At 29.9% G+C, this 15810-nt stretch overlaps 1 protein-coding gene and 1 long non-coding RNA gene across 2 annotated transcripts; one reads left to right on the top strand and one right to left on the bottom strand.

Annotated features, from left to right (window-relative positions):
* Nucleotides 1–286: 286 nt before the first annotated feature.
* On the bottom strand, nucleotides 287–2878 carry Rcd5 (microspherule protein Rcd5). Its single transcript, XM_083087740.1, has 6 exons — nucleotides 2735–2878; nucleotides 2242–2611; nucleotides 1933–2133; nucleotides 1372–1791; nucleotides 1064–1279; nucleotides 287–942 (listed from the first exon to the last, which is right to left on the bottom strand). Exons 1-6 carry the CDS (start codon nucleotides 2809–2811, stop codon nucleotides 853–855), a joined length of 1374 nt encoding a protein of 457 aa, XP_082943866.1. The 5' UTR covers nucleotides 2812–2878; the 3' UTR covers nucleotides 287–852.
* A 2033-nt stretch (nucleotides 2879–4911) lies between these two features.
* On the top strand, nucleotides 4912–7502 carry LOC145965253 (uncharacterized). The gene is made up of 4 exons (XR_014436658.1): nucleotides 4912–5112; nucleotides 5246–5360; nucleotides 6402–6488; nucleotides 6970–7502. It is a non-coding gene; the product is annotated as an uncharacterized LOC145965253 (long non-coding RNA).
* The last annotated feature ends 8308 nt before the right edge of the window (nucleotides 7503–15810 follow it).

Here is a 15810-nt window from a genome sequence, read left to right as displayed (position 1 = left end):
GCGTGAAAAAAACCCCCGTTATGCTCTTAACGCTATGCGTCAATAAAATAAATCGCGGAAGCGTACGCTAAAAATATCATTGTGCTTTAATAGCGAAATTAATTTTGTCTTGGAGTATACGACAAAGATCTTTGATGATTTGCTTTTCTATCATCTACACATTCATCAGATTATATCGGATAGCAAGTTTTTTTATATATGTACAAAACAGCTTATACTTAGAGATTGTTGAATATGCATAAAATATTCAATCGTTCTCGTTCTGTTATATGCGAGTATATAAAACTTTTGAATTTTACACAACAAGTTTTAATTCGCTTATTATAGGGATGTACATAGAGAAATATATATATGCAATTTACAATTAAATTAAGTTTATACAATGTACCTCTCACTTTTCTTTTAACACACACACCCACACATACATTATTATTCATTTTTATTTTACTTTGAACACAAAAATGATTATATTAATACTAAGAATGAATGAAATAACAAAACATATGAGCATATATAATGGTCAAGTTTACTGTTTTTCCAAAGAAAGTATGTATGCAAATCTAAATTACTATATTATGAAATAAATATAATATTGAATTTGATTTGTCATTTTTTGATTTGCTCAAAAAAATTCTTTATAGAAATTATGGTTTTATATAAATAATTACAGACAACAATTATAGACAACTAAATATTATATAAGATAAAGATATACATTAATATATGTAAAGATATACAATGAAAGTATGTGCTATTCTCAAATGCAAAAAATTGATCATATTTAAGAAAAGCAATTAATTACCAGTTATATAAACGACAATTAATATTGTCTTTTGCGTTCTTTCAAATATTTCAAGGATTCAAATTTAATTTGACAGCCTCTTGTCGTATCACAGAAATAAGTTCCTGATTTATTAAAAATGTGAATCTTAGTCCTGCAATCTGTGAAAAAAACATACATAGAAAATACAATTAAAAGTTGAATACATTTCTTGGAAGAATATTTTTTTGAAAGAAATCTATCCAAATTAATTCAATATGTTGAGAAAATCATAATAATTACCTCAATTACACTATTGTTATTTAATTTCATTTTATTGCCAGCCAGAATTGGTCTACTATCTACAAAAATCGGCCGTTTTCCTTCAGATGACAGAAAGAAATCCCCGTTATTCCTCAAACGAATGGTACCTTGTCGACGTGAAACTTTCCAAGCCGGACCTTCTAAACTAAGATCCACATCAACAGTGTGATCCTTTGTAGAACGTCCTACACTTATCTGAAAAAAGATATAAAAATTTTTCAAAAATAAGACAAGTTATATTTTACATAAATATAATATAAATAAAAAAATAATTATTTATTTCTTACCTCCCTTGATCTCATGAGATATCTGACCAGTCTTCCTCTTAGAATGGCTAAAGTTTGATTATCAAATTCTGGGGGATTGGCACCTGTTACGCTATCAACAAGCACCTGCCATCTGCCAAGTTCATTTTCCAATACTTTAATTTCCCTTTTATTCTTTCTATCTGTTGTTGCCAATTCAGCATCTATCAATTCATCTTTCGGTTCCATCAATTCGGTATCATTAATCATATCTTCGGCATCTGAAAAGTTCAATACATGTTCACCTCGTGGTAAACTTTGCACTGTCTGATCTGGTAATAGGTGATATTGTTTCATTAGCTGCCAATGGCTATGTAATGTTTTTGCAGTTCTAGCTGGATAAAATGTATGTGCATTTGCTTCAAGTAATTCTTGAAATATTTCTGGTGTTGGTTGAGAAGTCTGAAACAAAATAAGAGATTATATTTTTAGGATAATGCAACTAAGATACAACAACGGTGAAAATTAAATCAGTTAATTTAATCGCTCGTTTATTTTTCTCAAACATGTTTGTTTTACTTAAGATATTTCATTAATACTCACTGATTTAACGGTACCCAATAGATCTTCCTCAGCCTTGCTATACAAAGTTCTCGCTTGCACACTGGCTATCAATTCAGGATGTAAATTACGCATAGCTTGCACAGCTACGCGTGACACTGCACTGTCATACAACAGTGCATACCATCTTTGTTGTATCTCTTGCAATGTAAAACGGCAGGAAAATTTTGTACCTCGATGAACCTTGAACATTTATGCAACAGAATATTAAAAATATTATATACATTATTTTTGATTAATATCATAAAAAAAGTTAAAGCAAAAGAATTAATGTAAAAACTAATTAAATACCATTCTCAAATCATTTGTTTGTTGGACACCAGTAATCAATGCTAAATCATCAGCAGGTTTCCATCGTCCGAGATCTTTAGTAGCATTGATAGAATGAGAATGATTCTTATTCTTTTTGTTTTTTCGTCCAGGATTTGATCCGCTTGGTCTAGTGGGTCTACGATTACATCTATCTGATTGTGCCAAGGTGGTTGGAATTGGTATTGGAGTAGGTAATGTTTGCGTTGGTAGAACATCTATAGGACCGGCAGATACAGAAACTGTTCGCGATTTTGATGTCGATTTAGCACTTGTAGCAGGTGGTTGTAGATTGAACGTTGTTTCCACCACCTCATCATCAAACTTCTTGCGTTTTATCGTACGCGAAGAGCTTTAAACAAAAAGAAAATAAATTAGTAATACAACTTAATTTAGAGGTTGTCTTGTGTCAATATATATAATGCATGTTTGAAAAAAAATTAATTCATATATAATGTAACCATTTGATATTTACCTTCTCCGTTTGGTTGCCAAAGCATCTAGAGCTGACGATTCGATTAAGAATCCATCTGTATTGTCGAGAGCGGCCATCCCGCTTCAGCGGACGCATGTCCTGATGCACCCCCTGAGAAAGTGGACATAAACTACGTTGTTACACTCGGTAACAAACGTAATAAGGCCCAATTCCACAACTCACTTTAAGGGCTCGTTCCCACTGAGCGCGTCACGCGCGCGTCACCAGCGTGAGCCAATCAAAACATCCCATTGTAATAACATGTTTTCCGTGTTATTACAATGGGATGTTTTGATTGGCTCACGTTGGTTGACGCGACGCGTGACGCGCTCAGTGGAAACTCAGCCTAACTCGTTAAAGAAGGATTTACATTGCGTCCAATGTCCGATATATGACATCTGATTGGATACAATGGGCTTTGGAATGTAAATCGTCCTTTAACGAGCTAAACTTCGGTTAGAATAAGTTGTGGAATTGGGCCTAAATGGTTCATGTCCGTGATGTAGTTCGTACAGAGAGAAGACTGAGAGATGTCATGGTCTGTTTTTAGGTGATCCCTGAAAGCGATACTCCCTCTATGGACATTGAAAACGTGGACATGAACTACAAAGCCAATGTCCATGAATGTTCTCAGAGGGTAATATATAATGTGCACAATTTCTGGTTTTGTTCCGTGCTATGTGCACGAAATGCCGGTAGCACCAGAGTATAACAATCATTATTTTGAAAATAATATATAAATATGATAAATAATAATTTTTATAAAAATAATTTTTATAAATTACTTACCTATATGTGTATGTATGTGTACCCATACGTTGTCCAAATGATTTTAAATATAAGAATAGATTATATGAATATCGGCGTATGTTACCGCCGGCATAGCTCTCAGGTTCATGAGAGTACTGAAACCTCCTCACCTGGCAAATGCCTTCGTTAAGGCGGAGATACAGGGGAGAAAACATTGAGGAGGAACAATTTTTTTATTCATTTTTATTTTTTTTAATAGAGTTTTTAAACACAGAATATAATACATATAAAAGATATATATTACATAATTATAATATATACAACGTAAATTATAATTAATTTGCAATTACATAAAAAACACATTACAAATTATTAAATTATGTAATATAAAAATAATTACATTACAAATATATATATTACAAAATTTAATGCAGAATATATAAAATACAATGCATTAGAAATATGTATTACAAAATATAATACAAATTTAATATAAACTATAATTTTAAACTTAATACAAAATAAAATTTATTACACGAAAGTGTCCAAAGTATACGTATAATATAAAATTTACTAAAAATTTTTACGTAGACCAGACAAGACTGATTAATGATGATTAATTACGCGATATATATTATTAACAATCGACATAGAGTAATAGAATTTAATTAGTTTTATATAAATAACGTATAAACGTAAATAATCATGATCAAAAGAGTCATTAATAAAATTATTGATCGTTTCTTCGATTGTAAAAGAAAGTATTTGCATTACTGGCGGATTTTGTGTAGAGGAATCCTTATCAAAGGAAATATTCAAAATGAAAAGATAGAATAAACTTCGAAATCAACAATTAAGTTACTAAATAAATCGCGATTTAAAATTCGCGAGAAACCGCGACGAATAAATAAATCGACAATAATCGGAATATTCGCGCGATTGCGAGATACGCATAATTTTTATAATATGATAATCGAAACCATCAATAGATACGCGTGCGATATAATTATTATCACACAAATGTTGACAGACGAAGATATTTTAGCAAACATTTGTGATCCGTATTGTTTATAAACATAAAATTTATTGTCCGATTTATTTGCGATTAATACGCGACTTTATACGAATTTCACGATTGAAAATAAAATACATATCTTATTTCGCGCATGATTAGCTGAATAAGAAGAAATGAGCTCTATAAGTTTTAAAATATAATTAAAAATCGCGTTGTGGCCACGTTTAATAGAAAATAACAGAACGAATGATTTTCAAAGTCCCTTTAATAATCGATGTAATAGTAGAGTTTAATAAGATTTAAATAATGTAAAGAATCACGATTAAAACAGTCATTAATATAGTCATCGATCGTCTTTTGAATTATAGAAGAAAATATTTGCACTACCAGCATTTTGCACGAACTACTAAAAACAATATTCAAAGACGTGAAAAGATAAACAAAGCTTTAATGTATAAGTCAACGATTAAATTATAAGATAAATCGCGATTTAAAATTCCCGAGAAAACGCGACGAATAAATATAATGATCGAAGCTCTCAATAGACACGAGCGCGATATAATTATTATCACGAAAGTATAACAAATCAAAAATATTTGAACAATCATTTGAGGTCTGTAATGTTTGTGAATATACAATTCACCGACTGATTTACTTGCGAATTTTTAAGATATATCGCGATTTAAAATTCGCGATAAAACGTGACGAATAAATAAATCGATAATATTCAAAATATTCAATTGCAGATACGCGAGTGACATACCGATAATATCCGATAAAAAGAGGAATGATCTTAAAAATGGAGAACGATTAACATCTTGTTTCTACATCAGATTTCGCAAGATCAATCTGCGAAGAAAAGTTAAGTGATCCATTGAACGTCGGGAATTTCACTGTAGGAGGGAACGAATCCTGGATCTTCCGGACTATTCCCGATAGCAATGATTTCAGTATTAAATCAAAGACAAATATCCCTCGTCATTATTTTCAATTCGCGAAATTGATATTCACGTCAGAAAACATGTTCTTCCATTACTAAGAAATATATTTCTTTATTGAAAATTAAATTGATATAACCTTTATTATCGAAATGTGATTACGAACGATTATATTTATAAATAATAAAATACATGCATTATTGGAGTTTGTGTTAAATGTGCGAACACATAATTTGGGGTACCGTCGCGCGCGAGACGAATCGAACCCGATAACAGCAAGATTTAAAAAATTTCAATTCGAATAGTGTTCAAAATAAAATAAATGAAATAATTTTAAATATATAATTAATTCTAGATTAATTATCTAGATTCTTATTCTTGTAACATTTAAATTAATAATATATTTTTCTTATAATCAATATCTTACTGATATAGGGGTACCCATTCGATTCGTCTCTTTTTAAGTACTCGCACATTTTATGTAACATTCATGTATAATTTCGCGTATATATAATATATTATATTAACAAAAATTATAAAAATATTTTGGATTCGTTAATTTGTGCATGTATTTTAAATAATTTTTTCAAATTAATTAATAATTAATAAAATATATTTGTTCGTAATCATTTTTATCATAAAAATTAATAAAAATTAATTAAATTATAAAATTACTTAAAAAATTAAAATTTATACACAACGCTATATCAACATTTAATCTACTATTAAATCTTTCTGGCATTATATAGACAATAATGATACCAATCCTAATAATGAAGAACATATTTTAACGAAAAAAAGAAAAGATACATTTCTCTCATCTAAATATATATTATTTAAATTAATTTGACGTTAAAGAAGCGTATCGTCGTTGAATTACTACCGAAATCATTGCTTTCGGAAATTGCCAGGAAAACCTGGGATTAGTTCCAATCTTACAATAAAAATTCCCAATTTTTAACAGGGCACCGAACTAGACGTCACGAATGGATCTCACAAGAACCGGTGAGAAATAATTCTCCATGATGAAAATCGTTTCTACTCCTTGACGGTACGAGCCACGCACCTTTTATTAACGTTTATTTAACGAAAGGAACAACGGTAACACTTTTATTAAAACGACAATCTCGTCTAAGAATGCGAAAAGAACGCGGGAAAAACACGATGATTTCGCAACCGTAATTTATTAATTTATTTATGAATATTTTCCGATACGAAATTCGTAAGTACAAATATAACTGAAAAAACAAATTATTAAATTCATAATAATTAACTCGCGATTCTATAATATCGAAGGTAATCGTTAAATTTTGTGAAGCTAATATTTAATCGTTGACCTATCACATCGAATCTTCACACTCTTATTCGATAATTCTTTATATTTAATTAGCAATATTTAGGAATATTATCTGACGAGAGGGACAGCGATAAAAATCTTTTGTTAAAACGATAATTTTGTATAAGAACTTATATTAAAAATTTTATATTTGATCGCGCGATGTATATACTTAATATGTATACCTATACATTAGACGGCTCTCCCGGTTTCGGTACGAGCGAAAATCCCATTTCACTTATGAGAATCAACTTCGAGCCAACCGGGATTGCAACGATACAACGAGCAAGGACGAAGCCCAAACCGGAAAGAAGACGAAACGATTGACGGAAATAGAGGAAAATGAAGTTCACCAACTCTTTTTCGCGCATAATTATCCTATCTCGTATCGAACCTGGACCCGCTAAGCACGATTTCAGGTGCTCCGCCCGGACATATTATGCCTCCCGCGGTTGCTATATGCTACACCAGGCTAGTAGACGGCAAAAGAAGAGGATACCCACATTTTTTAAATGCTTACATTCAGCAATTTAGAAAATGGGGAGGCAACCCCTTTTACCGAGCGAAAATCGTGCCTAGGGGAATCCACTCGACTCCTCGACAGGGTTAACACACGCAGTGCGTGTGGCTGTAGACGAGCAAAGAGAAGGGACCCATTGACGACTATTCCGAGCAATAGATCGAGTTCTAACTAATTCGGGCCGAATCACTTGACGAAGCACGAAGCAAGAGTGTTGCATAGCAACGTGTGCAAACTCGAAACATCCCAGTTAGTTGGCATCGGAAGTAGAGACTCGTGACAATAAATGAAATTGGGATTTTATATGAAAAGTCCAAAAGTTCCGCGAAAACGCGACGACGCGAGAATACTACAACGCGAAAACGCGGTAACGAAGCGCTTGCCGTCCGCGGCACGTTGACGGCATCGACGACGCGAAAGGGTACTTAGCTTCCCATTCAGGCACCTTAAGATTTATCATAAATAGAAAAATTTAAGATAAACCTCAAGGCACCATCCAAGTACTAAGCCCTCCCACCACGACAAGGTGTACCTCATGGGAGGGTTATATTATATATAATTTTATATATAATATAATAAATAATTTGAAATTTATTTTGTAATATAGTACATAAATTTAAATTCGCAAATATAAACGATGAATAAAAATATAAAAGATAAAAGAAAATCTATTATATAAAGCAATGTTCAAAATAATTGATTTTAAAACTAATTATTGCGCGCAATTAATTTTTACTTTTAAATAGATATATTTTAATGTTATATATCGTGTAATTACAAAATAATTTATATTTCTTATATATAAACTTTTAAAAATGTAATAAATAAAAAAATTTCTATTTTTTTATACATGAAATATTTAAATAAATATATTAATATGAAATGTTTTATAAAATATAAGAAGTATCTGAAAATATTAATTAATAAACAATTTTATAAATGTTTTAATTATTTTAAAATAAAATGGAATATTTTTTATAAGTATATGTATTATATATGTTACAATTTAAAATCACTATTGAATCACTGTCAAAGAAATAAAATGAAACGAGAAATATGTATATTTTGAATATATATATACTATTAATAAATAATTTATATATTGTTGCGTCCGCGGAACGATATATGTATATCGAACGCGGGTGACACAATCGACATGCGCTGACGCTCGTGCACTCGTAAATAATAACGCGATTTAAGGTGCACCAGAATTTTAATAAATCGCGAGTAACATACAAGAATTCAGAATAATCGTAAAACGGATCACAAATAGACGCGCGTCCGCACAACTTGACAGCTAGGCTTAGACTCTCTGACAGTCGTTGTTTGTAACAATATCTTGACAACGCGCGCGAAAACGATCTTCTTCGAAAGAATTCAACGGGTGACGAATACAGTCAGCGGGACGGGACGCGGGGACGCAACAATATAATAAATAATGAATATGATAAATAATTTATATTAATGACTTACATCATATCTTATTGATCCATCCACTTCCAGAACCTCCTTTTTTCTTTTGCTTCCTTCGCTCTTTCCTCGTGGCACTTTAATCCTCGTTGCACTCATTTGAATTCCTCGTTGCACTTACACTTATTCACGAAAAGTTCCTCATTGCACTTGCAATTGTGTTTAGAGAAAGAATTTGATAATATATGAAACGTCTCACATCACTACTTCACTGCTCAAGAGCTACCGAGCGAATGATCGTAAGTCAAGAACATTACCGCGGTACTGTTTATATCGCCAGGGCCGACTATGTAAAGCAAGAATTTGATAATATATGAAACGTCACTACTTTATTGCTCAAGAGCCACTGAGCGAATGATCGTAAGTCAAGAACATTACCGCGGTACTGTTTATATCGCCAGGGCCGACTATGTAAAGCAAGAATTTGATAATATATGAAACGTCACTACTTTATTGCTCAAGAGCCACTGAGTGAATGATCGTAAGTCAAGAACATTACCGCGGTACTGTTTATATCGTCAGGGTCGACTATGTAAAGAAAGAATTTGATAATATATGAAACGTCACTACTTTATTGCCCAAGGTTACTGTGCGAATGATCATAAATCAAAAACATTACCGCGGTACTGTTTATATCGCCAAAGTCAACTTATACTACGTTATTATTATAATTTATCGTTGAAATATTCTATAAGTGATTGCCGATTAAGAAAATTTAAAGCATTGGTTGAAATTTATTTAATTCTAATAAGTATTGTTAGGGAAATTATTATAATAAGCATCAATAATCGAAAGATTATAACAAAATTAATTTTTTTATCCCTTTTTATGTATCCCCTATGTTTCAATTTTTATTCGCAGTAATTAATGATTGCAATTTGATAGATTTATCGTTGCGATATACAGTTTCATGTCGTTTATTATAAATTAATTAATTTTTAATTATTAATAATTATATCAAATTATGTTTCGATACTATCGTAATCGTGTTTAGAAAAAAAAAATTCGACAATATGTGAAGCGTTTCGCACTACTACTTTATTGCTCGAGTGTCACTGTGCAAATGATAAAACCGTAACATATTAATAATAGCGCGCTACTGTTTATATTGCCAAAGTCGAACACCGTGTTTTATTGATAATTCATGTATATATGCGTGGAATAAATTAAATTATACGAATATTTTAAAGTATAAATTAATTATTTATTAAACGATTAATATATCTCACAAAACTTTAACTATATGACTTTTATCATTCGATCATTTTATCACGCGTTCTCAATTTGAATTGTATTTAGATTGTTAGAAAGTTGAGTGAGAGAGAGAGAGAGAGAGAGGGAGGGAGAGAGAGAGATAAAACACTCGAATAAATACACTTAATTTTTAAGTATCGTTAAAGAAATAATTATTCTTATAAAGATCACAATAAAACGATAATTTATAATTTTAATTCTTGTCACACACTTCTATTTTTAAAACAATACGTCAAAATTTAAATACAAGTATAATCAATTAATACTCTTTATAGATCTATTCTTTATAAAATTCAAAATAATTCATTTTGTAAAACTAATTATTACGCGCAATCAATTTTTTTATCTTTTAAGAGAGATTTATCTCTGATATTAATACTTTAAATGTAAAACTAGCAAAAAAATGTTTCTTTATTATAAATTTTTGAAAAATATAATTATATAAAGAGAGTATGTTAATTTTCATATATGAAATATTTAAATAATTATATTATTTTAAAAATATTTTATAAGATATTAAAATATTTATATATAAAAATATTAATTAATAACAAAAATATTATAAATGCTTTATTATAGATACTTTAAATGTGTTAAAATAAAACATGGAATATTTTATACATGCATTATATTACGTGATTTTTAGAGCGAATTATATATACCATTGAGAAAATGAAAAAATAATAAGCAATATGTCTATTTTCAAATTAATATATATTGTTGCGTCCGCGGAACGATATGTACGCGCGCGCAACACAATTGATCGGCACACGCTCGCACTCGCGCACTCGAAAATAATAATACGGTTCTTTGAAACACAAGAACCACGAAACATAGAACCACGAGAAACATACAAGAACTCAGATAATTCATAAAACGAAACACAGATTTTAACGCGCGACCGCTCAGCTTGACAGCTGGGCTCAGACTCAGCTGACCGTCGTTGATGTTAAACAACCTCTTAACAACGCGTGCGGAGACGATCTTCTTCCATCGACGTACTTCCCGACAGAATAACGGATGGCGTATACATCCGCAGGAACGAGACGCGGGGACGCAACAATATAAATAATAAATAATTTTTATAAATTACTCACCGCATATCTCTCTGGCTGCTTCAGGCTCTCTCAATGTTCTTTGGCTGTCCGATACTTTTCCAGATATCCTTCTCCTTTCTTCATCCTTTGTTTGCACCTTCACAGCACTCACGTTCACTCGCGAACAAACAATTAATTATATTTAGTCATATGTAGAAACAATTGCGAGACACTTTGCACGGCACTCCCGATCACGGAATAATTACGAGAGACGCACTTTAATATATCGTATAAGGGATAGAGAAGTACGATTCGCTCGACGTTTTTATGAGATCAAATTAAATACTAATTTATTACAAATGTTGTTTTCATTATTGATATATATATATATATATATATATATATATATATATATATATATGTGTGTAATACATGTATATTAATACGAATTATAGGATCGAAAGTTTAATAAAATTGAAAGTCATGATACAAAAATTGTTTAATTAATAATTAATTTAAGAATATACGACGTATTTCGCACTACGATCTTTACTGCTTGAGTGTTGCCGTGTGAATGATACCAAGACCGTATGACTAGCGCGCTATTGTTTACATCGTCAAGGCCGAACACCGTGTTATTGTCCGTTCGTCATATCGAAATATATTGTATTATATTATATTATATTTTATATTATAATATAATATAATATAAATATGTTAAAGTACGTAAAATATATCGATGATGAACAAACAATAATACCGATCTTGGCGTAAACAATACATATATTTTATATTATATTATATTATATTATATTATATTATATTATATTATATTTTACGTATTTTGATACAGCAAACAATTTTTCGATATTGATCGCGATAGCGTCTAGAAAAGGATTTAACGGAGCGTCTTGTACCACTACTTTACTCTTTGAGTGTCGTCGCGCGAATAATAATAGAGCCGAACAAATTAGTCTGACGTCATACGCCGCCAAAACCGAAAATCGTGTTATTATTATTTTTTTACCGAAACATTTTTCAAGACTATGGCATATAAACATTAGCGCGCTATTGTTTACGCCGCCAAGGTCGGTGTTATTGTCTTGTTCGTCATCGAAATATTTTACGTACTTTAACACACACACACACACACACACACACACACACACACACACACACACACACACACACACACACACACACACACACACACACACACACACACACACACACACACACACACACACACACACACACACACACACACACACACACACACACACACACACACACACACACACACACACACACACACACACACACACACACACACACACACACACACACACACACACACACACACACTTACACACTTACACACACACACACACACACACACACACACACACACATACATATACATAGATTTTTTAATTATATGATTATTTATTAAAAGATTGTATGATGTATCATGGAGCCTTACATTATATTAATTGTTTAGATCCACGATTCAATTATTTTACTGTGCGTCCTTATAATCCGAATTATATTTCAATGATTGAAAAATAAAACAATAAAACGTCGCAGACATATTATATTCGACTCTATAAATATCTATAAATATTAAAGAAATAATTTCTGCTCGTAAAAATCGATTTCATATCGAAATAATAATTTATTATTTTAGATTTCTGTTACTATATATATATATGATTCTTATTATAATTAATTAAATGAATAAATTACGAAATATGCGATTCGAGAATTTTCGTCGCGGTATGTATATAGATATTAATTATGTGTTATTTATAAAAGTTAATTAATTATATTGTTATAATAAATAATTTTCCGATGTTAATCGCGATCGTATCTAGAAAAGAAATTTAACGGCGTATCACTATATTACTCGTTAGAAAATATTAGACAATAACATATTATATAAATCGTTTCACAATCGACATGCAGATATTACAATGCTATCTGTATCTCATTTATATAATTTCATATGTTATTGTCTAATATTTTCTCTAATGTGTTATATTAATTATTTTGTTTCAATTTTTAATCACGGTAATAAATGATTCCGATTCGATAAAGATTTATAGTTGCGATACAGTTTCATGTCGTGAATTAATTTTTAATTAATTAATTTATATTAATATTTAAAGCAAATTATATTTCGATACTAATCGTAATCGTGTTTAGTAAAAAAATTACAATACAATACGAAACGTTTCTCACCACTACCTTATTACTCGAGAGTCACCGTGCGAATGATGACAAAGCCGAAACATAGCGCGCTACTGTTTATATTTTATATTGCCAAAGTCGAACACCGTGTTATCAATAATTCGTTGCCAAAATATTTTATATATTATAAAATGTACATTAACGCGGAATATTAAATTAATGAAGTATTTTAATTTATTGATTAAAATTGATTATTTATTAAACAATTTATCCTTTCATTATGCTAATTATTTGCATCTATAATTCGATTGATTTACTTCGTGTTCTCTCACAATCCAAATTATATTTAGATTGTCAAGTAGAACGATAAAGTAACACGGATGAAATATATTTGTGACTCTAAATATTATAATAATAATTATTGTCCGTAAAAATCGCAACGATCGAAGTAATTATTTAATATTTTGGATTTCTATCATTTAATCGATTTTCGATTAAATTGTATATTGTTTAATAAGGATTGAGAAAATTAAAACATTGGTCGAAATATAGTTAATTCTATTATTCTAATAATTATTCTAATAGTTTATTCTAATATTAAAGCTTTAACATAGCGCGCTACTGTTTATCTTTTGTATTGCCAAAGTCGAACACCGTGTTATCGTTAATTCGTTGCCGAAATATTTTATATATTATAAAATATACGCTAACGCGGAATATTAAATTATAGAAGTATTTTCATTAATTAATTAAAATTGATTATTTATTAAATAACTTATCACGGAACCTTTCCTTATGCTAATTATTTGAATTTATTCGATTATTTTATTTTCAAAGTCAAATTCTATAATATTTAGTTTTGCATTTTAGAAGACTGACTTAGAGCGAGCTAAATAAATAAATAAATAAATAAATAAAAAATAAATAAATGATGTTGAGAAGAAAAAGAACACACATAAATAAATAATAGCGTGGAAAGAGAGAACATACTAATATTTTTATAATATAATAAATAACATACTAATATTTTTATAATATAATAAATTATTATTAATTAAATTATTTATATTTTTATTAAATTATTTATATTATCAGAGAGACATATATGTTACCCTCTGAGAACATTCGTGGACATTGGCTTTGTAGTTCATGTTCACGTTTTTAATGTCCACAGAGGGAGTATCGCTTCCAGGGATCACCTAAAAGCGGGCCATGACATTTCTCAGTCTTCTGTCTGTCCATTGTTACGTAAATCCAGAGAGAAGAATGAAAAACGCCATGGTCCGCTTTTAGGTTAGGTGATCTCTGAAAGCGATGCGTCCTCTATGGACATAAAAATGTGGGCAGGAACTACGAAGCCAAAATCTACGAATATTTTCAGTGGATAACACAGATGTTTAATTTGAATCGTATGTTACTTACTGCAAATACTCGTGGACATTGCCTATTTCGATATATCGATTTTTATGCGAGCAGAAATTATTTCTTTAACATTTATAGATATATTATATTATATTATATATATATATATATATATATATATATATATATATATATATATATAATATGTTATATTTTATATATTATATTTTATATATTATATTTTACGTATTTTAATACAGCAAACAATTTTTCAATATTGATCGCGATCGCGTTTAGAAAAGGAATTTAACGGAACGTCTCGCGCCACTAATTTACTCTTTGAATGTCGTCGCGCGAATAATAATAGAGCTGCAAAATTAGTCTGACATCATACGCCGCCAAGAGCAGAAATTATTTCTTTAATATTTATAGATATTTATAGAGTCGAATATAATATGTCTGCGACGCTTTATCCTTCTATTTTTCAATCCTTTAAATATATATTCGGATTGAAAATGCGCAGTAAAATAATTGAATCGTGGATCTAAAAACAATTAACATAATGAAAAACTCCATGATATATCTCAATCTTTTAATAAATAATCATATATAATTATATATAATTATATATAGATATATATAATTAATAAATTTATAATTATATAATAATTAATAATTAATTAAATAAATTATATATAATTATATATAATTATATAATTATATGTAATCATATATAATTAAAAAATCTATATAATCTAAAATACTTGTATATACTTTAATATATTCACGTATATTGTATATGTTAAAGTACGTAAAATATTTCGATGACGAACAGACAATAACATCGACCTTAGCGGCGTAAACAATAACATACTAATGTTTATATGACGTAGTCTTGAAAAATGTTTCGGTAAAAAAATAATAATAACACGATTTTCGGTCTTGGCGGCGTATGACGTCAGACTAATTTGTTCGGTTCTATTATTATTCGCGCGACGACACTCAAAGAGTAAAGTAGTGGTACAAGACGCTCCGTTAAATCCTTTTCTAGACGCGATCGCGATCAATATCGAAAAATTGTTTGCTGTATTAAAATACGTAAAATATAATATAATATAATATAATATAATATAATAAAATATAATATAATATAATATAATATAAATATGTATTGTTTACGCCAAGGTTGGTATTATTGTCTGTT

Source organism: Camponotus vicinus, unplaced genomic scaffold, assembly GCF_025532165.1.
Source record: "Camponotus vicinus isolate PSW18456_S1 unplaced genomic scaffold, iyCamVici1.0 SCAF_14, whole genome shotgun sequence".
NCBI lineage: Eukaryota > Metazoa > Arthropoda > Insecta > Hymenoptera > Formicidae > Camponotus > Camponotus vicinus.
The sequence above is the reverse complement of the archived record's forward strand: the minus strand, read 5'-3'. Positions and strand labels throughout refer to the sequence as shown.

Coding starts and splice junctions, on each gene's coding strand:
- Rcd5 (XM_083087740.1), bottom strand. CDS start 2,811: ATGGCCGCTCTCGACAATACAGATGGATTCTTAATCGAATCGTCAGCT. Junction 1,792..1,932: donor TATTGGGTACCGTTAAATCA/GTGAGTATTAAT, acceptor ATTTTGTTTCAG/ACTTCTCAACCAACACCAGA. Junction 1,280..1,371: donor ATCTCATGAGATCAAGGGAG/GTAAGAAATAAA, acceptor ATCTTTTTTCAG/ATAAGTGTAGGACGTTCTAC.